Source organism: Sebastes umbrosus, chromosome 23, assembly GCF_015220745.1.
Source record: "Sebastes umbrosus isolate fSebUmb1 chromosome 23, fSebUmb1.pri, whole genome shotgun sequence".
In the NCBI taxonomy this organism is placed as follows: domain Eukaryota; kingdom Metazoa; phylum Chordata; class Actinopteri; order Perciformes; family Sebastidae; genus Sebastes; species Sebastes umbrosus.
This window is the reverse complement of record NC_051291.1, coordinates 13,571,400-13,594,421: the sequence shown is the minus strand read 5'-3', so window position 1 is coordinate 13,594,421 and position 23,022 is coordinate 13,571,400. Positions and strand designations below refer to the sequence as shown.

At 43.0% G+C, this 23,022-nt stretch overlaps 1 protein-coding gene across 6 annotated transcripts in view; it reads left to right on the top strand.

Moving 5' to 3' along the window:
• The first annotated feature begins 259 nt into the window (after nucleotides 1–259).
• pcloa (piccolo presynaptic cytomatrix protein a) overlaps nucleotides 260–23,022 on the top strand; it is a 72,681-nt gene continuing 49,918 nt past the window's right edge. For 4 of the 6 annotated variants that reach the window (XM_037760945.1, XM_037760944.1, XM_037760946.1 and 1 more), the window contains exons 1-3: nucleotides 7,915–8,404; nucleotides 10,552–11,767; nucleotides 13,602–14,633. In XM_037760945.1, the coding sequence (XP_037616873.1) occupies nucleotides 8,166–8,404; nucleotides 10,552–11,767; nucleotides 13,602–14,633 (2,487 nt within the window). In that variant the 5' untranslated portion in view covers nucleotides 7,915–8,165. Of the gene's footprint in view, nucleotides 540–7,914; nucleotides 8,405–10,551; nucleotides 11,768–13,601; nucleotides 14,634–23,022 lie in introns of those variants that run through there. The other 2 variants (XM_037760948.1, XM_037760947.1) reach the window with 2 other exon arrangements.

Below are 23,022 nucleotides of genomic sequence, written 5' to 3'. Positions count from 1 at the left end.
GATGAATAATTGATTTGGGAGCTTTTTTTCTTTCTGCTTTGTTTGTTTTGTTGCTTCAGCCTGATTGCCAGCGAGTTAACTTGACCCAACTCAACTCTAGCAGAGAGTTACAGCAACACAGTGTGTACAAGAAAACAGCTTACAGTGCAGAGCGGTGTGTGATTGGCCTATCTCTCAGAAGAAAAGAGGATTAGAGGCACCTCTTATGTCCGTGCATGTCTCTGTGTCAGAGCTTGTGTGTGTGTTGGCAGCAGGTGCATGCCTACCCGTGTAGATGGTAAGATTGAGTGAAGGAAAGGAAGGGAGCCTCTGTGACTTTAAAGGTATTTTTAGTGTCTCGCCGGTCAGGAGAAGTTGGCGTCGAGGTGGGCGGTGCTAGGCACGTGCCACGTTGCTAATAGGGATGAGAACGGCTCAGTCCTAATATACCAGAAATTAAATATCACGTGCAAGTACGCCGTCACCCGGGAACTGCCTCACCTCATCACACACCGACTTCGAGGATACATACTCCTGCACATTAACACACGAAAGTAAAGGTATGTAACTCTCTTTTTGCTTGTCTTTTTTGGAGAAGAAACTGCTTGTTTCTGGACAGAGAAGGGGGATTGTGGGGTAAAAGGCTCTCAAGGGAAGGTTCTAGTAGATTGTTTGAGACAACATTATCACTGAGGGAAAGAGCTGTTGTGGTACATATATGTCTAAAAGATATCATAGGTCTATAGTGGTGTCTTTGGTGAACTGTGTTATTGGGTAAACCTGCAACTGGTTGTGTTTTAGGAAGATATTGTTAAAGTTTTGCCACCCGTCTCTGCAGCAGAAGAAGTTGCCTTTGTTAGTGTCTTTGCCCCAGTACCCCAACTGAGTATTCAAATTTAATGACCACAGCGCAGTGTGTGTTATCTGGTTACCAGACTCAAGTTACATTGGCCAGGGCTGCACAGCACTAATACATCTCACATAAACGGTAAATGGCAAATATAAATGCAGCGGTGGAAAGTAACTGAGTACAACTACTGTGTTTTGAGTGCAGTTTTAAGGTACTTGTATTTTACTAAACTTCTAATGGACTACATTTCAGATGGAAATATTGTAATTTTCACTCTGCATTTATCCAACCCGGGCTCACAGGAAGTCGTATAAATAGCACAGTATTACCTGGATATTCTGCATGTCATGAGGACACATGTGTCATTTGTACGCCACGCAACAAAACTACAGTAAACGTCCGCAGGTTAGGTTTAGGCAACGAAACCACTCACTTATAGGTTTAGGAAAAACATCACGGTTGGGCTTAAAATAAGTATGTAAACTAAGTGAAATACATACAGAAACAACGTTACATAAGTATGGAAAACACGTCACAAAGTCACTAAAAACACCAGCATAACTTACAAAAACGAAACAAAACACTGGTCTCGAACACCGGGCTTAAAAGTTGTATGTTTGTTGGACCCATCCACCTCCCCTCATGCCCACCGTAAGCAGTCTTTCTCGCTTCTTATTCTACGTCACTATAGATCTGAGCGTAGCATATTTACGCGGATGCATTTATATTGCAGTCAATACAGACTATACGGTGTACAAATGACACTCCAAAAGCAAGAAAGGTGTTCGTATTGCACGCTAAAATGCCTTGCGCATTGTCTCGCATTTATACCTTTTTGTGCGAACTGGCTGATTTATTAGTCGCTAGTTACAGTACATTGCACATAAAGATTTTACATTTAAAAAAAAACATGATACACTGAAAAAATACAATGCATTAATAATGATTTAGTGCTTCCCAACCTTTTTAGCTTGTGACCCCCTTACACGCTGTGATGTGTCAGTAACAATCTAATAATGTAACATATAATAATAATATATCAGTCACAGGGGTAACTACATTTGCAGAAAAAGTACTTTTTTCCTACTTTAAGTACATTTTGCTGATTTTAAGTGCATCCTTATTCGGGATCTGAGTATTTCTTCGACCACCGGATACATTTCAATAACAGATAAAAATTCAATGTTATTTACTCTAAAACAGAAATGTGCTTAAAAGGCCCTGATAGGATTGTACTATAGTCAGTCTACTCTGTGTACACTGTATGCAGGTGTGTGTGTGTGTGTGTGTGTGTGTGTGTGTGTGTGTGTGTGTGTGTGTGTGTGTGTGTGTGTGTGTGTGTGTGTGTGTGTGTGTGTGTGTGTGTGTGTGTGTGTGTGTGTGTGTGTGTGTGTGTGTGTGTGTGTGTGTAAACTGCTGGGTTTGCACATGCCTCAGAGAGTGCTTGTCCCCAGGCCTGTGTTTGATGTTGTGTGTTTACACCTGTGTGTGTTTGTGTGTCTATCCGTCCGTCTGTCCGTCTGGGTGAATGTGTTTGCTTTGCATGACTGGATGCTTCAGTCAGTGTATTTATGTGAGTGTGTGGGTGAGATACAGAGAGAGAGAGAGAGAGAGAGAGCATGCATGTACGAGCTGCTTCCGCCTCACAGCGTAGAGACAATCAGGCCATGCTTCAGCGATCAGTGGGAAGAAGGGGAGGAGCAGAGCAATCGCTACACTACCATCGTTTATCACTTGAGACAGAAACCAAAACTCACCTCTGCCTACGCATACACATACACTAAGATGAGGAGGAGGAAGACTGAAAGGACACTATAAAAAAATGAGGCCTATCTATACATAGGAAAGCCGAGGAGATGAGGTAGAAATGAAGGAAATGTGGTCCTAAACGTGCAGATAAGGAAAGAGAAATGAGGACTGTTAGCTGGGAAACAAGCAAAGGATGGAAGGAAACAGTGAAGCTGGGGTTTGAACCCTGTAGGCCACAATACCAAGGTCAACATATTCATATATGACCATTTTACCCCCTCTACTCTATTAAAGGGTGGTTAGCTAAAATGGAATGGTTAGCTTAGCTTAGCATTAAAGGTCACATATTGTAAAAAGTGAGATTTTCATGTCTTTTATATTATAAAGCAGGTTTAAGTGCCTTATAAATACTGTTAAATTATCAAAACGCTCAATATACGGAGAAACACACATAACCCGTATTTAGAAACTGCATTTGCAATGAGCGGTCAGGATTTCTGTCCATTTGTGATGTCACAAATATACAATATTTAGACCATTTCACAGTTTTAAACGTAAACATTCTAAATGTGTCACAGTTTATTTCCTGTTTGCAGTGTAACTAAATAACATCAGCTGACAGGAAGTAAACATGGACCCAAGCTGTTGCCTAGCAACGCAATTCTGTTAAAATCCTGTGTTTCAGACAGAGTGTGAATACAGGCATATTCAGGCAGACAGTATGAGGAAGATAAAGGATTTTTTTGAACATTACAGCATGTAAACATGTTCTAATAGAAACCCAAAATACAAGTGTGAACCTGAAAATGAGAACGATATGGGACCTTTAAGACTGGAAGAAGGGGGAAACAGTTAGTCTGGCTCTGTCGAAAGGATATGAAAGCTGCTTATACAAGCACCTCTAAAACTCACTATTTAACATGTTATATTTTATTTATTTGATGCTATACCTTATGTTGTAGTTGTACAGCAGGTTTTGTGCCACGCATTTTCTTGACCAGGTGCAGTAACTTCCTGCATATAAAGCCACGGAACGCCACAACATGTAGTTTTTTACACTGTTAGAGCTCATCACAACTTGTTTTTTGCAAGAAAAGCAAGAAATAGTCCAGCACATAAATGGTTTGTTGATGGTTATCTTAGCTTATCATAAACACTGGGAGAACAGTAGCCTGGATCTGCTCAAAAGGAAATAAGATTTGCCTAACACCAACCACAAAACCTCACTAATTAACACATTATATCTTGTTTGTTTAATCTGTAGTAAAGTGTAAAACCAAAGAGATGAAACTACAGTGGTTTTTTTTTTTACAACGGCCGCCATTTTGGACTGAAAACACTTATTATATTCACAATATTTTGTTTATTGTATCGCAGCACAGGCCATTTCGTTAGAATATGACAATGGAATAGAAATGTTTTACTTTTCTACGGCCCTTTTTAGGCGGACCTTTTACTTTAACATGCGGTTCAAACGATGATCCGTAGTGTCACATGGTCAATGTCAGAAGCTTTTCCATGTCGTAAAGGGAAAAAAAAGGGCGGAAACACATAAATATGTCTGTGTGCCCCTTCGGTACAGGCGAGTCACCCGGTCCTCCTCTTCTGCACCCGTGCCCAGGTACTGAGGGCTCTGAGCCGGGTGCTGCATAGAGGACACGTCTGCCCCACAGCTCCACAGATAACACAGCAAATGAGCACTCGCTGTCATATTGCAACACATCAGCTTGATGCACAGCAGAGGCGACGTGTTTTAATATCCTACATCGCTGGATCTGGTGACTGGCTGTGCATATTCTCAGTACAGTGGAGCTAAATATACTGTAGGCTTGTTCTGAAGTCATTTTCAGCATGTGGGCTGATGTAATGCAATTGTAGGGTATCACACTGCTTTCAGGTTCATATTGGTAACGCAACATACCGCAGCTTCTGTGTTGTCTTTTCATTAGTGAGCTTATACTCCATCTGATCACATGCAGGGTTCTCCAATGATAACACCGGCAATCATCACAAAAGGAGATAAAGAAATTCATTGTGATACCTGATTTCCCCACATGCTTTCTGCCAGCCTTCACTTGCACATTAACATATCTGAGACTATAAAAGGGTTTAGATATAAAAATGAGAGATCCTGCAGCTGCCAACTGGAAAAAAAAGAACAAAGCATATGAGATATTATTCATGTTATGAGTCATCTGAAGACCTTCGCAGATGTTTTATCTGTGTTTCTGAATATTTTATGGTGGCAATTTCCCCCTAAAATTAGATATGGTGTTTTTGAATGACACTGCTTTGTGTCTCTGTGAACTGAATGACTAGTCCTGGATGGATAAAGATGAACTTTTTATACATAAAGCCTGGGAAAGCATTGTTATCATCCTGGGATATCACAAGTATGTGGAGGTGTGTGTGTGTGTGTTCATACAGTAAGCCTTTCGCTAGAGCCCCAGATACTTGACCCACAAACAATATTTACAACTCTCTTCTTTTACTTTTTTCTACCTTAAAGGGGACATATCATGAAAAACTCAATTTTTCAGTGCTTGTGCACGTACAGTTGGGAATCTGGAGTGCCTACCAACCACAAACTGTGAAATAAGACAACCCAGTCAGTCTTTTTTGTGTGCTGCCTGGATCAGAAAACATGATGACTTTTTCTGGAGCGGGTCTTAAAGAGACAGGCGGAGCGTTTCAGACAGAGGGTGAATACAGAATACTTGCAAACCCTCCCGATTATTTCGGGAGACTCGTTGCCCTCTCACGGTTTCCTCCCGGTGTCACAAGTCTCCCATATTTCTCCCAATTTATGACAAATTTCACACCTTTTTTTTTCTTTCTCAACCTGTTTCTGGCACTGTACAGCGTGTATAAGCCCTACTGTTTCCTCCCGGACAACAATAAAGCTACACCTAATGTTGTTTACTGGCAGAAGAGAGAGCTGCTCGCGACATAGTTCGGTTTTGAGCTGTGCTCGCTGCACATCACAACGCGCCAGAAGTGCCAGAAGTTGGGCTTTGCTCAACGCAGCGAAAAGCCGTCGTGGCGTGGCGTAAGCCATTGGAAATAATGGATTTGAGAGCGCAGCGGTGCTGTTGTCGGGTTGTGTCTGAAAGTGCCTTCAGTGAGTGAGAGACAGAGAGAGAAATGGAGAAATACTCAAGCAGGGTCAAAAAATTAATAAATGAATAAATGAATAAGAACAGATAAATATTAGTTTATGCCAGAGGGGTGAATTATTCTGTGTTATTTCCTGAAAATTAAAAGTTTTTAGGGTTAAAAAAATGCTGTTGCGGTGCACTTACTATTTTGATGTTTTCATGTCATCAGAATGGAGGAATCAAAGTCTCTGAAACTCAAATTTTTCTGCTTTGATTTTGAAATCCTCCCTATTTTTGAGGTGTCAAGGTTGGCAAGTATGGAATACAGGTATATTCAGAGAGACAGTATGTGAAAAATAATGTGTTGAACATTAAACCATGTAAACATGTAGTATTAGAAACCCAAAATACAAGTATGAACCTGAAAATGAGCATAATATGACCCCTTTAAATCATAACAAAGGACTAAAAAAAAGACACAGCATCAATGATCCCACCTGTCCTTTAACATGTCCCACTCTGCCTCGACTCTTTAAACAATAAAACCCAGACACATTTAGCTGTGTAAGTCCCCTTTAAAAACATCTTTTCCTCCTGCTGATGTCTTCTGATCACCTGTCAGAGGCGGCGCATGCGCAGTGAGCAGGAGAGAGAAGAGAATGTGCGTCAAGATCACCACTGTTACATAGACATGAACAGGAAGCAATGCAAGCTTGGTTTCAATATAAAAGCCCTAAAATGTTTATATTAGAGGTTACAATGAATGAAGCGCTAGGGTGGCAGAGCAAAAATAGAAGAATTTTACAACTTTATTTATAAGTTTTTCAACAAAGTTACACACAAATTCACAACCCTCCTTGGACACCCAAAAAGTAAAGAAAATGGAGGAAATAGCAACAAATAAGTGAACGAATAGATGAATTATAATTAAAACAGTAATAATAATAATAATATTAATAATCATTTTTAATTATTTTTATTTATTTGTTTGCACATATATAAAACTGTATAAAATCCAGTCAATGAAAAAAAAACAAGAAATGTGTCAGGAGATGTCAAGAAGCCACAGTGTTGGCGGCGGTCGTAGTACGCGGGGGAGACCGTAGCTTTGGTCTCCAGGACCGGAGTCTCTGCTCCTCTGCTCCTCTGCCTGCTTGCCTTCACTCACACAACGCGCACGTTCTCGCTCCACCTCACGTTCATGCGCGCTCACTCCTCACTGCAGAAGAGTTAGTTTAGCTCTGAGAATATCTAGTGAATGTACAGTGGACGTTTGTGCAGAAATAACTGCTGCAGCTCCTCCAGACCAACAGAGGTTTTCCGTGTCTTGTGAAGTGACGGGGCTCCGCAGCGAGAAACGTTATCGTCTCCGACCGGGTGCCGGTGTCTCCCTGCGGGCGCAGTCGGGAGACGATAACGTTTCTCTCCCTGCTTCAGCCAAGCAGCTGAAATATATAGAGTGATATTGTGGTTTTAGCTGACGTGTGTCGCCTCACTGTTTTGAGCGATGCTCGTTCATGTCTATTTAGAGCGAGCAAGCGCGAGCCCGACGCTGACTTTCGTTGACTTAACGGCCACAGGTGTCGCCGTTAACAAGCATTTCTGAAAGTTACAAATAGTCCCTTTAATAATAATACAATTTTAGTGAGTAATAATTCAAAAAACTATGTAAACAAAGGGACTTGGTTTGTTTTTACAATTAGAACCACCAGTAATCTATTACAAAAGTATACACATATATAGTATATTTAAAAAAAAAAAAGGATTATTTAAGTGAAGCTTTAGATTTATATGGCCTATTGTTTGTGTGGTAGCAGGCTATATTGTATAATGTGTATTGTAAGTATTAATATTAATTAATATTAATAATAACATTGATTTTATCAATATTGTAAGTGTAAGCATTACTATTTACATTTTTTCTGTTAATTGCACATCATGCATTTAAGCTATTTGTACAAAACTGACTAATTAACATAAATGCCAATTAATTTGGATTTTATTTTGTAAAAAAAATTGATTATTTAAGTGAAGCTTTAGATTTATATGGCTTATTCTTTGTGTGGTAGCAGGCTATAGTGTATAATGTATATAATTTTAATTTTTCTGTTAATTGCACGTCATGTACATATATTTGTACAAAATTGACTAATTAACATAAATGCCAATTAACTCGGATTTTATTTTGTAAAAACATACCGGAAACCACCTTGTGTGACTGAGAGTGGATAGTAAAAGACGGAGGACCCCCCTCACAGAGGAAAACTGTGGTAACTGTGGTGTGCAGCTGCAGAGATGCGCGACACAGAAAAACAAGGAGAGATGAGAGAGGAAATGGAGGGACAGCACAGGGGAGGACATTAACCAACCAATCTTGAGATGCTCCGAGACACCGAGGGACACCGTGTTCGCTGCGCACTTTGGACATAAAAAGACGCGGATTGATCCGAACACGGAGAGGAGGAGACGGTGGACGGGAGGGGTTTATCATGGGGAACGAAGCGAGCCTGGAAGGAGAGGGAGCAGGAGGAGCAGGGCCGCTGTCTGGAGGACTACCAGAGGGGCTGGCACCCGACGGGAAGGGCGGCTTCGTCCGGGTCCCCGGTGGGACTCCGGTGGACCTGAGTGAACTCAGCGAGGAGCAGAGGAGGCAGCTCGCCTCCATGTCAAGGGCGCAAAGCAGCAGGCAGCAGCAGCAGCAGCCTGGAGGCGCAGCAGCTGCACGAAGGCAGGATGCTTTTTATAAAAAAAAAAATATATTTTTTTATACCAGCATCTTTTTTTTATTATTATTATTATTATTATTATTGATGCACTTAAAATATCCACACTGAGAGAGGAATGGATGTGTTGTGGTTGTGTGATCAGCATCATTTGGAAGAAGGAGGCTTTTTTTTCCTTTTCTTTTTTATTATACTATCATTTTTTTTTATTATTATTATTGATGCACTTAAAATATCCATGTGAGAGAGGAATGGATGTGTTGTTGTGTGAAAGCATCATTTGGGAAGAAGGATGCTGTGTTCACGCCCATTTTTGATCCTCCCAACCGCACCAAGAAATGAATCTATTCTTAGAGCCCCTCTGTAATGGGTTATCATTAACATCTAATAATGTGCATAACAGAAAGAAAATATAATACAGCTCTAACATTGTCTGGGCATCTGCTGTTTTTTTTTTTACATGAGTACACAAAATGTCCTTTTATCTGCTCCCTATATGATGATTTTCTAAGATGTAATGTGTGGAATTTAGACTGAAAATGGTGAATGGTTTGACTCTTGTGTGAGATCACAGAGTAAAGAGACACACCTCCTGTATTTGTGCGAAATTTTCGAAATGCCTGCTGGGTAGGGAAAATCTGGTCGTGCCCAGTGTTTTTTTTTTTTTTTTTTTATCTCTGAGTGATGCTTTAACACCAAACCTTTATTATCAGCTGTGTATCCACCTCTCTAATAATATTCCCAATTAGATCATTTTAGCCGGATTAGAGTTTAATCAGTTGTGTGGGAAAATACTGTAGAGGAGGATGTAGAAAGCTGCCAATGAAAACAATAAATGTTACTCATATAATAGTGAAATATTCCTGATAAGGTGCTGCTAATTAGCTCCAATTTGTGGGAGAAATGTTATTTATATCTTAAGCTAGAGATGGGGGGGAGGGGTGCATCAATATTAATATGACTATAAATAGAACAGCAGCGTTAATGTCATCACTGTAGGCTTCCCTCCTGCTGCTTTCTGATTTTTTTTTTGTATGTATTTAAAAATGGGATTTGCCCTTCTGTGTGTTTGCGTGGGTTTCCTCCCACAGTCCCACAAGTCATGCAGGTTAGGTTTAGTTGTTGACTCTAAATTCCCCCGTAGGTGTGAATGCGAGCACGTCTGTCTCCATGTGTCAGCCCTGTGATAGTCTGGCGATCTGGGATCGGCTCCGAGACCCTGAATAGGATAAGCAGTTGCAGATAATGGATGGATAAAAGTAAAAGGATTTCATTTTCTGTTGTTGAGGCATCCGTGTTGGAGTCTGGTCGCTGTCCATGGTGCTGAAATACACGCTGCAGTGGATAGGCCATTGCAACATCACTACTTACAATGTTTGCCAGGCTCTTACCATGCAAAGTCTTGTATTACTCAGTGCACACTGTAAAAAAATAATAATCAAATGCTGTATTCATTACGGCATTAAACTTTATTGCCTGGTAATGTAATTTATCTCAGACCAAATGGCAGCAGCAGAGACTTTCAAAACAGCAGCCCTAAGAATCCACTAGTCTGTTTTTTGCATACACGCATCGTCATACAATAACAAAGCCCGTTAGGCCATTGATGCATTTCTCTAAGCATCCCCCTGACTTTCACGCTTGTGCTTAGCAGTGTGCGTAGGTTGTGTACGTTGCACTCTCAGCCTGAGCTAACAAAGATGTCTCAGCTTACCCCGGCGGAGGCGAGCATTTCCCTTTTCTATCTCTACGATCTACACTCTGTGTCATTCAGCGGCATTCACTTCCCTGTCAGCTTTACCCCGGGGCTGCTATAGCTACACATTTTGTGTTCGCTGATGTGTTGAAAGGGGCCTGAGATTAACAAAGAGCTAGTTCTATGGTCTTAACTTAGCACTGTGAAGCTACAGCAGAGGCAGAGGAGTTAGTAAACATCCTACGCAATATTGTTTGAGATGGAAAAATTGTATTGGAAAGGGATAATGGTTCTTCATTACTCTCATTAATAGTTGGGTCTGTTGTTTTTATTTTGGCACTGGGTCAGCTGAGAGTTGTTGTGGACTTTTAAAATGTTCTCACATTGCCAAAGTAAACGCAAATCAACAATAAAAGAAGTGCTAACAAAATCATCTCTGTTTTTTCTGTTTTTCAGACCATCAGTATCTGACACCCACCAGCGGTCCCAGCAGGTAGGGGCCTCCAGGGGCCCTACAGGTCTCAGTAAGAGTCGCACTGTAGACGCCTTCAACCAGGGTCCACCTGGTAAGCTCACGCCGGGCCGCAGCCCCTCGTCACTCAGCCTTTTCGAATCCAGATTCCGGCAGGAGCCAAAAGACCCAGATACCAAGTCATCCGGCATGTTTGGCTCCAGCTTCCTCAGCGGGGCCAACCCCCTCAGCGCCATGACCTCCTCTGTCTCCTCCTCCATCTCCTCCATGGGCGACACCGTCAACATCCCCAAGTTTGGACTCTTTGGGGACGAGGAGGAGGGAGACGCTGCAGCAACACCTGAGTCCAAGCAGGGAGGAAAGTCACCGGGCAAGGGCCCTCAGCAAGGGCCAGGTCCAAAGGGACCACAACAGGGAGGACCTCAGAAACAGGGTCAGGGCCCTCCTGGACAGGGGCCAAAGCCAGGGCAAGGACCCCCTGGGCAGGGACCCAGGCAGGGTCAGGGACCACCAGGCCAGGGACCCAAATCAGGCCAGGGTCCTCCTGGTCAAGGACCCCCTGGGCAGGGACCCAGGCAAGGTCAGGGTCCACCAGGCCAGGGGCCCAAACCCGGCCAGGGTCCTCCTGGCCAAGGACCTCCTGGGCAGGGACCCAGGCAAGGACAGGGACCACCAGGCCAGGGTCCTCCTGGTCAAGGGCCTCCTGGGCAGGGACCCAGGCAAGGCCAGGGACCACCAGGCCAGGGTCCTCCTGGCCAAGGACCCCCTGGGCAGGCCCCCAGACAAGGACAGGGACCACCAGGCCAGGGGCCCAAACCCGGCCAGGGTCCTCCTGGCCAAGGACCCCCTGGGCAGGCCCCCAGGCAAGGTCAGGGTCCACCAGGCCAAGCACCCCCAGGGCAACAGGCCCCCAAACCAGGTCAAGGACAACCAGGTCAAGGCGCCAAACAGGGTGGCCCTCCCCAGCAACAAGGACCTGGGAAGCCTGGACCCAAACAGCAAGGGCCACCAGGCCCCGGGGCTCATACTGGAGGGCCTCCTGGTCAGCAGGGGACTGGAAAGCCTGGAGGTGGACTCTGTCCACTCTGTAAGACCACCCAGCTGAACATTGGGTCTAAGGACCCGCCTAATTACGATAACTGTACTGAGTGTAAGAACCAGGTCTGCAGCCTCTGTGGGTTCAGCCCCCCAGACTCAGCGGTAAGACACTGATTACTTTATTTCTTTTTCTTCTGTTTTCTTTTTCTTCAATACATTCATATAATGACTTACATTGATGTAAACATTCTGTATGTGTAGCTGTCAGTTTTCCAAATGATAAATATCAAATGGTAAAACAAATTTACAGTCTAATGCCGGGTATACTGGCATTTATCTAATAATACTCAAGACCGTCCATATTATTGAGGGCAGGGGATGGGAAAGGTCACACATTATTCAATTGTCTGTGTGTGAAATATCAAAGTTATCCATTCAGTTTGCTCCACATTACACTGCACAAATGTAATCCTAAAAGATGATTTACTATTCAGACTAAAAATATAGTTTTTCTTGCAAAAAGTCAGAGTTTAATCAACATCATAAAATCACTTTGTGATTAGAGAGCTGCAACAATTAATGGATTAATCGTTTAGTTGTAAGTTATTAAATTAATCTGCAATCAGGTTGAGTCATTTTTAAGAAAAAAAAAAATATCTCTGATTCCAGCTTCTTAAATGTGAATATACATTTGTCATCTTGGGCTTTGACGAACACTGATAAACATTTTTCACCATTTTCTGACATTTTATAGACAAAACAACTAATCGATTAATCAAGAAAATAATTGACAGGTTAATCAACAATGGAAATAATCGTTAGTTGCAGCACTAATTGTGATACAGAGAGAGGAAATACTCAAAAAACAATAGAAATGATTGAAGATTGGCATGTTTCAAATGAATAAAACAATACGATTTCAACAATAAAACCAAACAATAAATGACGAAGGGAGTGCATCTCGTAAGATGGGGATCATTAGTTGAGGAACAGAGGGACCATATGGGCTCAGGGAATGTTGATCAAGGTGACTCATGTCATGGCCACAGGAAGATAGCGTGCCAGCCGGTGAGGACACTCGGTCATACATGGACGGTAAACGCTGTTGGCGCCGTGATCACAGCACAGCGGAGTGACGGGTTCCTTCTGCTTGAGCCTCTTCTTGGGATTTATTATTATGCAGGTCAAAGTTGGAGTCATGTCTTTAGCCAATCAATCACGTCAGGAGGTCTTTGATTTTGAATTCAAAATAATGTCTCTACACATATAATGCTGTGTGCAGTTACAGTACGCAAAAATACACACATTGTTCTGTTCTAGATAGTGATCAAATTGTCAACATTGGCCCTTTTAAAGTCTGTGGTTTGCACACAGTGGTAACTGAGATACCCTGTACACTAAACAAAGAGGACTGTGGTGTAGCCAGGCGTTTTCTGGGAGCAGGTGTTGAGATATACTGTACGGTCAGAACAGAGACAATGAAATGCAACTGTTTATGATGGGCTAACATTGACAGTACCTCTGATACATGAAAGAACAAACATCATTGATACATGAATAGTATTTGCCTTTTTATGCTAATAGTCTGTTGGAAATATTCCTCTGGTTTAGAGACTTTGTGTTGTTGCTAAATTGAAACAATTATGCGTACAAATAACAGGATTTTATTGTAATTTAGTTAGAAAATAAAATCTTTTTTTAAAATGTACTTATTAGTATTTATGTAACTGTTGCCAGATTTGAATTCTCTCTAATTATAAGAAGCAATTTGGCGAGGGAAAACAGGATTCATCATCATTTGAAACACTAATTAGTGGACACGTCTGTGAATTTGTCTTTTATTTTTTAAGCTAAACAAAATGTTTATTTTCGGGGTTTAATTGGTTATGCTTGCCTGTGTATATCCTGTAATTACACAGGCCATTGATGTCTGTGCTCATAACAGTATGGGAATTAGTTCCAGTCAGATCTAACCCTGGTTTTGTTTCATGTACAGGGTAAAGAGTGGCTATGTCTGAACTGCCAGATGCAGCGAGCGATGGGAGGTATGGATCCCCCCGGCATGACGAAGCCCAAACAAGGCTCAGCTCCGCCCTCGCCCCAGAGACAGGCGCCCGGCAAGCCTGGCAAGCTGCTGATAAAGCAGCAGAGTACCACCGACCCAGGGTTAACGCCGCCAACCACGCCGAGGCAGAAATCCCCAGGTTCGACCTCTCCTGGGCCGCTTTCCCCCGGCTCCTCATTGGGAGGATCCCCCAAGATCGACCCTAAGACAGGCCGCCCCATTCAGCCAAAATCCAGTCCTCAGCAGTCTCCGGCTAAACCCAAACAGGAGTCCAGCTTTTTTGGGGGATTTGGGGGAGGTATCAGTCTGGGAGGCTTGACGGACTCGGCCAAACCTGCTGCGGGCGAGTCCGTTACGGGAAAACTGTTCGGCGGGTTCGGCGGTTTGATGGAATCGTCGAAGCCTCAAGCGCAGACCGCGCCGAAGCAGGAGGAGTCAGTGGCGGGGAAGTTGTTTGGAGGTTTTGGAGGGTTGACGGAATCGGCGAAATCTCCCGCCTCTGCTTCTCAGATGTTCAGCTTTGGATCGTCACTCTTGAGTTCGGCCACCAATCTTGTCTCCGGGGAGGATGAGAAGGCAGCGGGTTCTCCACCCGGGTCCCCTCTGGATTCTGACCCCGGCTCGCCACCTGAGTCACCCTTCTCTCCTCCTGGGTCTCCTCCCGATTCGGACTCTGCTCCCGACACCCCACCTGCTAGGTCCAAGAAACCCCCCAGAACCCTTTCTGTGGAGCAGGACGAGAAGACGCCGGCGGCCAAACCTGCACCTGCACCTGCACCTGCACCTGCACCTGCACCTGCACCTGCACCTGCACCTGCCTCAACAACCAAGGGAAGCTGCCCTCTCTGTAATGTGGAGCTGAACGTCGGCTCGGCAGACACGCCCAACTACAGCTTCTGCACCGAGTGCAAGAAGACAGTTTGCAATCTTTGTGGATTTAATCCGACTCCCCATTTAGGCGAGGTAAGAACTACAGTTTTCTTATAAGCCCCTACAGCTTCCTGTGCTTTCAACACACTGCACCTACCAGTAATTTATGCAATCTGTCGTGTATAAATAGAACGCAAACATCCGCTAGATGTTTCATTGAAATAGGTCACTGTAAAGATACCATCAGGAGTTTGCAGCTCTGCGTTTTTCCCCCACTAGCATCTTGCAAAGGAGGATGGCAAGTTATTAGTAGTACATTAGTTTAACCCCAAATAGACTGTAATGGCACACAGTTGACCACTGAATGAGTGGATGTGGTCAGATTATGCTGCATTTTAAAACGCCAGTCTCACTACGATCAAGCTTTCTTTAGTGGAGAGGTCGGCCAGAGAGATAAATTGGGTTGTTTAAATGGACGTCTCATCGTCAAAGAGCACTTGAAACAATTGACACTTGACTCTGAAACTGAATACGCAGCATATGTGTGCATACAGTAAGAAGCTATGTGTGAACATGTCTGCGTGTTCTAGTTTGGCTGAATGCACAAATTTCTTCCTAATGGCTATTCTTTTATTGTGAAGTCCGATGCAGGTTTGCATGATTTGCATGATTTGCATGATGCTTGTGTGTGTGTTTCTGTAGCTACATGAGTCCATTCATTGCCATAGCTGTGCCTACTTGATGACGTGGAAACCAAACACTTTTGGCCTGCTTCTCTCCCGAGGTGTGGGGACTGGTTTGCTGGTGTTACCGTGGTGTTTCGTCTCGTATGGGAGAAACATCACAAGACTGCGTTGGGTTCCACAGAGCAGATGGTACTCTGTGGTGTAGGATCAGTATATTATAGGAATAGAGGCCAAAAAAGTGCTTTCGGTTGAGTGGTTTCTCAGCATGTATGCAAAACATATTGACATATGCTACACCCACTTAATGCTTCATATGAAGTATCTTAGTTGTTGCCTATATGCCACTCATAATCATTGATAATTATAAGCAATGCGTGGTTAAATTAAGCCACTTAACAGTACGATATTTGATTATATCCTCTTGACATGGTCATCATGCGAGTCAGGGCACAATCACGTGTGTGTGTCAACCAGCAGCTCAACACGGCGTCACGTGTCAACTACTTTCTTAGCTGGTGGTTTAACTGTGTCTTTAGTTATCTGCTGTGTATTTCTGGCTCGCTAAGGAAGTCTTTTGGAACTAAGCTGGAAATGGACTCCACGTGCTATCTATGTACAGGAAATGCTAAATTCTCACGGAAAATCAACTTATATTTTGTAAAAAGAAAAATCTAAATAATTCTAAGATATATATCCTTTTCCTTTACTTTCTGTTACTCATACTCTATATGAAGATGAAGCCCACGAAATGTATGAATAAAAACATTTTTGCATGTCAGTACAATGCAGTCTGACCTTTCAAAGGAATCATTTGATATTTTAGGAATTATGCTTATTCCTTGTCTTACATAGAGTTAGATGAGAAGATTGATAAGACTCTCATGTCTGTCCATTAAACATAAGGCTATAATCAGCAACTGGTTAGCTTAGCTATAGCTTCATATTTTCCATACTGTTTGACATGCCAGTATAGTGTATATATCCTGCAAATTGAAAAGCTAGAATGACCCATGCTCCTTTTGTAGTTGTGTTATCACAAAAATGAAAAAATGTACTCTCATATCGGAGTATTTAAGTCTCGGACATACTTTCCGTGTTCTGCATCCGTGGAGAGCTGCGGATTGGTACCGGTCACATGGACACGGGGCACGTGGTTCCATTCATACTATGATTTAGGGTCGGCTGCGGCGTTCTGGTGTTCCATGCATGCGCATTTCCTGATCCACACTCACATGGTGACGGTAATGCACCATAATGTTGTGGGCGAGGAGTTTAACTCCATTTGGCTGTCTTTGTATTCCTTTTAAAGACAAATTATATAAATGTGAGTAACGGCGGATCTCCTCGCACAAGCATCCACTTTGTTATCTTCTTCTTGGCAAACCAGCTAAAGGTGCATTCGCCACCAACTGGATGCAGTGTGGAACGAAACTGGAGCACGAGGCAGTCGGCTTGCTTGCAACGCGGTCACAAATTTTGGGCTGGGAGCGGATAACCACATAGGGTCCACACGGATATGGGTGGATGAAGACATTTACGTCACACAGACCAAAGTGGAACCTCGCGGACACGGCGGATGCGGAAAGCATGAATTTGCCACTATATTTTGCTATGAAATACAGTAATGCATGTTCAACATTATTAATGAAATTGTCCCTGCCCCACTGCTACAGTAGCTCTCCAAAACAACATGGCCGCCATTTGTTTACAGTCGTGACAGCACCGTTAAAGACTTCTTTTTAAGTTTTCTTGTCCTTTTTTTTGCAGCTCTTAATTGCACACGCTTGCCGGGATAATGAGGCGCTGAACTGCACAATCTCCTAATTGAGGCCAAGCATGAGGAAAAATGTAATTAAGCTGGAGAGATGGGCATCCAGGCCACTGATGCTCTACTTGGATATAGATCAGTCCTTTTCCAACACCGTCTTCTCTTCAAAGCCTGAACCGTCAGCTCAGCTTTTTTTTTAAGAATGATGTTGCTACAAGAGGAATGAATCATTTTTGACTCATCTAGGATAATAATAGTAATTTGATCCGATTGAACTAGCATTGATTAGATGGAATGAGTTAAATCTTAAAGCAGCAGTACCTTGAGGAGTATTTGCTGTAGGAGACATACACAACACCTTGGTTGAGTCATCTACCCCCCTACGTACTGTGCCTCGCTTCTGTGTCATTCGTTGTCATAATGTTGGCTGTCAGTAGGGGTTCACTTGCTGACGCATGAGAGTGGGTCAGAGTGTGTGTACATGTGTGTGTGTGTGTGTACTGGGCTTTTATTTGTTGAGTTAGTTGGGTGTGACTGAGACTGGGCAGGCTGGCGTGAGCTTGCCTACTGTTTGAATGACTTTCATCACTTCAATATGTGCTTTTTTGGGGATCTATTTAGCTAAAGTTCTATGTTTTTTTCCATTGAAATAGTGAAGATTGAGAGTGCATGACCATATGTGTCATCATGTGTTCGTGTGTAGGCGTAATCTCCGTTTCTTAAAAGGATTTAAAGGGCAACGGGAAGCCGGTCATTTCTATCGAGGCTTGATCCTTGACTCAAGTGCCTGTGCGTAATCCTCATCAATACGAGTCGTGAAAATAGGCACCCCGGAAGGAAAAGCACTCACCTTCATGGCTTCTCTCTTTCTCTCCATCCTTCCTGTTTCATGCCTTCTCTCTCTCTATCCGTTAATCTTAATAAGGCCTTAAGAGGAGACACACTTAATACCAGTGTTTTTTTGGTGCTTATCCTCCTCTTAAACACAGTGTTTTCTCTGTGTCAGACTCTCCCTCAGTGGTGCTATCCCTTTGCCTTTTTTCTCACTGTCGCTCCCCCTTTGATGTAGGGAAAAGTCTGCAGATGTGTGTGCGTCTAGTGCTGCACAGCGGCGACGTTACTGTAGCTCGGGCTCCATGTCATGTTGCCCTTATCAGTAATGAGTGTGCTCGTCGGAGGAGTCTTACGTAAAATGGGAGAGGCACCACTTTGCTAACAAGCACAAAGGGGAAGAATCCGAGCTAAGAGAGGAGGCTGCGAGCTACATCCTGCGTCACCTATCTTCAAATCGTTTATAATGACGTTTGATTGTCAGTTTATAGTTTAAGCACATTTATATTTACCACTACATCACTACAGGTATACAGCTGACAAAGTGTTTTACTCACCAGAAGATTGTGCTTTGCTCTAATATATCAAATGGTCTCCCTGGCCTTAATTATTAAACACTGTAAGGCTGTGGAAAAGGGGGCATCCTAGCCGTTGAACGCTGTAAAGGAATAATCCAACATTTCTGCTGTCCAGTTAGAAGACTGACATCACATTCATCCACATTTGGCTCCATTCAAAGTGAAAACATAAAGCCCAAAATATTTTTTTATTTAAAGGTGTATTTGACATTTCGTGAAATATGCTTATGTGCTTTCTTGGCGAGAGTAACATGAGAAGATTGATAAACTTTCATGTCTGTATATGTCAAATATGAAGCTATCGTCAGCACCCGGTGAAGACTGAAAATGGTCTTTTGGACACTTGCTAACGTTACGCCAGGCTGACAGAGTACGCCAGGCATACACACAGCTGACGACCTCGCAGCTAAACCAATTGATGCGGTGGAGACTTACTGGCAAAGTGGCTGCTAACTCTCCCTTGATGGGTGAACTGGGGACTCAGTTGTCTGTCCTGTGCAAACACTGCAGCTGGTCATAAATGATGGATTTAACCTGGTTGTGCATCGGCTTATCGTTGCAGCCGGGCGGCTTGTTAGGCACTACGACCACAGCAACTCTGCATGCAACGCACTAATAGTCGGTTAACGGTTAATGATCGGTTAACGAGGGTCGCTGTCGGTCAGAAAAAAATTCTAAATTACCATCCCTACATTCCCTACTTGGGAAACGTTGGAGCTATGCATAGGTTAAGGGTTGGGTTAAGGCACACAATGGTTAGAGTTAAGGTTAGGTGTGTTCGCCAGTGGAAAAAATGCATGTTTTTGTCGGTAGGCCCGTGTCTTGCTCATCCTCCCGTCTGTGAAGCTTGACATCCTAACGCCCACTCACTACAGTACGTGGTGTTTCCTGTGTCTTCCTCCCTCATTGTTATTCTGTGGTGGTGCCCACAGAATAACAATACCCTCCCACAGTCTGAACCCTCCTGAGTCTGCACTGGCAGATAAAGGCATGCCACATGGTCATACATACAATATATGCATATGTAGAGCCTTTGGTATCATCTGACTTGCCATACACACACACATACAGTCAAAGCCCTCTCGCGCTTTCTCTTCCTTACATAATCTGTCACATCACGCGTATACAACCCAGTTGTGATATGAATCTGTTGGCTACTGTAGTTTTGATTCCTGTCTGTGTGTAATCCAGGTTATGGTCTGTATCTGGCTCCGTACAGTCCAGTTGCCTCACAGCTTTGCCATCACTTGCCCAGGAGGCGGAAGTGTACAAAAATAGTCACAGCCACGAAAGAGCCACAAAGGGGAGAACACAAGCTACTGCAGGGCAGCTCTCTCTCTCTCTCTCTCTCTCTCTCTGCCTCTCTCTCTCCAGGCTTTTTTTGTGTTGCCACTTTCATATTTCCTCCGTTAAAAGGGTCTTTCTGTTGCACCAGGCAACCCACTGAGTCCCCCCCCACACGGCCACCTTGGAAGGCTTGAAATAGATGGTATTTTTAGACATTAAGGTGTTTTCTTGTGTGTGAGGGTGCAATGCTTTGGTCTGTCTGTTGGAAGAAGTAGTTTATCTGGCAGTGTTAATGCTGTACTGTACATATGATATTCATATTTTGCTTAAATTATTGCACACACAGGGGTAAATGCCCTATTTACACCAATCCAGGACCTTGTTCAAGCTGTGAGAAGCGGTTTACCATTGTTTGAGAAATCGCTATGATTGAAATGAACTGTCCTCAGACACTGCAAACGGCCTCTTCTCTTCCTTTTTTACACAGCTCGCCTTCCAGCTCCACTCCAGAATGATTTCCAATTATCCCCTTTCTAATTTACTGGTGCTTGCATGCTTAGCAAGGGCCACATTTTAGCCACTGAGCCTTTAGCGCCAAGAAGGGGAGGGTGGGGGGTGGGAAGCCAAGACATCTTGTGTGCCAGCGCTGAGACAAGAGAGGCAAGGACAGGGAAGCAGAGACGCTTCTGGCACCGGCCTCGTCTAGTTAGCACAGGCTGTTGTATTTACATCCCGACTGTTGCTGCTCTCTCACCTTGAAAAACAGGCTTTACTAGAGTGACAGGAGAGCTTCTGATTTTGAGAAGCAAGTTTGCTTTGTGGATGGAGTGTCTGACTCTGACTTTCTCCCTGAAAATTGATATTCAATTGGTGCGGCCAACAGCAGAGCCCGGATTAGAAAGTGGCTTCACTTCCCAAAAATCATTTCCATACATTAAAAAAAACCTGAGAGGAAAATGGATTAGCTCTTTTTTTACATGCTTAAAGTAGTGCCTTTCATCCTTATTGGACAGAAAAGTTGCAGCTGGAAGGCAGATGTTGGACTGACAGATTGAGACACAAGATCCTACTCAGAAGCTGCCCCTTTTTTATTCATTTACAATTAAGAAGTGTGAAATCACCATAATATATGCATGAAAAACATACACTTTCTAACCTACAACAGCATAAGAAAAAATGTAATAGAGCTGTGAAATGAGAAACAAACACACAGATTACATGTGGATGTGTAGTAGAGGAAGGACAGAGGAGAGAAGAGACAAGTCGAGAGGATGGGGGGTGTCACAAAGGATATGGGTGCCGGCCAATGCGGCCCGAAGCAGCGCAGACTGTGACAACCTGACTATTGTGGTTTGTCGTAGCACTCGTGACTCGTGGGCCTCTGAGTCACATTAGCAGCACCTGTAGGCAGAATTCCCTGTCTGGCAGAAACATCTGATGAAGCAAGAATTGTGACATCATACAAGATGTTCTGAGGGTTTAGGAAACGCTTGAAATGACTTGGATCCATAGATTTAAATTGATAAAATAATGCAGTTGTTTGTTGTTGAGGACCTCCCATGTGTGTTTTTAATCATGGCATTCAAAAGTTATTATAACAGCTACATATATAGTTGGCCTGTTTTGGTACAAAATGCTGCTCTAGGACAAGAGCATTAAGTGAATGTTGTTTTATGACAGAATAAAACTAATCTAATGTCGGGCTGGGCGATAAGTCATTATGATGAAATCATATCCAGATATCCTGATGCACAATTACGTCATCTGAATTGACAATACAAGCACATACTAACACAAATTTCTCAGACAAATCTGATAATTGTGCACTAAAGTTCTTCATAAAATGAGAAAATACTTTTCATTTTTCAAGTATTCAATTCACAGGAGCATACAAAAATGGGCTTTACCATGTGGTTATTTCATATAGACTACTTATTGAATTACCAGAAAACGTGTTATTGAGATATGAAATGATCTATATCGTGATAGAAGATTTTGGCCATATCGCCCAGTCCTAATCTAATGTAAACTAAGTCACATCATGTGAACCCACGGGGAACAGGCTTCCCAAGTGGGTCAGTTATATTACAGATCCAGAGCCTTTTCTGTGTTCTTCATGCCATTGAGTGCCTATATTTGTGCACATATAGAGTATTTTCCATATGAAAAAATATACAAATCCCACATTATTAAATTATATAGGCTACTTTGTATTGTATATGAACAATTCATATTTGTCCATTTTTTTTAAGATAATGATTGCACATTTTATGCAGAATTCATGCAAGAATACTCGTAGATTATGATTTGTATATGGTCTGTATAGGCCTTGTATTGTATTGATAAATCATACATTATATTCCGTAGGCAATTTGAGGGGGGATGCCATCCTACTTGTTGGCAAAATGACCAAAATGCATCCCCCTTGTTAACCTGCCATGCCCTCTCCATCCCCGACCCGTAGTAGCAGAGATGGTGTAGGGGCAGAGTGGAAGTTAAATATGTTAGTCTAGTCCGCCTGAATCAATGATCCATTATCTGACTGAAGTTTGTGCAGGTTAGAATCTATGGCCCCGACCATCGCTCTGAAATATCACTGCCTAACTGTGCTGTGTATTGATAAACCCACGGTGCTGTCCGTGGTGCTGAATTAGCAGATGGATTTGTAATTGCCTTTTTCTCTGAGTCCCGCTCTTCTTCTACATACCGGGTTGGGGGAGTGGATTGATGAAAACACAAACACAAAAACAAACATGAAATACAAAACGTTCATATGCAAAAGTAGGTAGGTATTGTATATGGCATTTATAGATGGATCACTTATACACAGCTGATGAATATACAGCCACAAGAAATTAGCATTATATGCTAATTACAGTTACATGAGAACACAGCCCCTTTTCTCTCCACCTCTTAACGCCATATCTCCTTTAAACAACAGCAAGCTTCCAAGTGTTTTTGTTAACCAAAGCCCACAGCTCATTAGGCCTAACCTTTAGACTGAATGGAGAAGGAGATGGGAATCTTCCTCCCTCCTCCCCGTCCTTTTCTCTCTCCTCTTCCTCTCCCCTCTTCTAGCACGAATCCCCCCCCATCCACCTGCACTGAGGAGCTTAGTCACAGAAAAGCTTTGTATGGAAAACAAACACATTTATCAGCACATGATGAGGCTGCACAAACCTACAGCTGATGCAAACTGACATGTATGAAGTAAGTGCTCATTATAATGTGTAATATGAACTGCAAAACAAGCTAACAGACTCAATCCAGGCATATGATCACCTTGTTATATTATCAAATGTTAGCAAACAAGTGACAACAGACACAGAGCA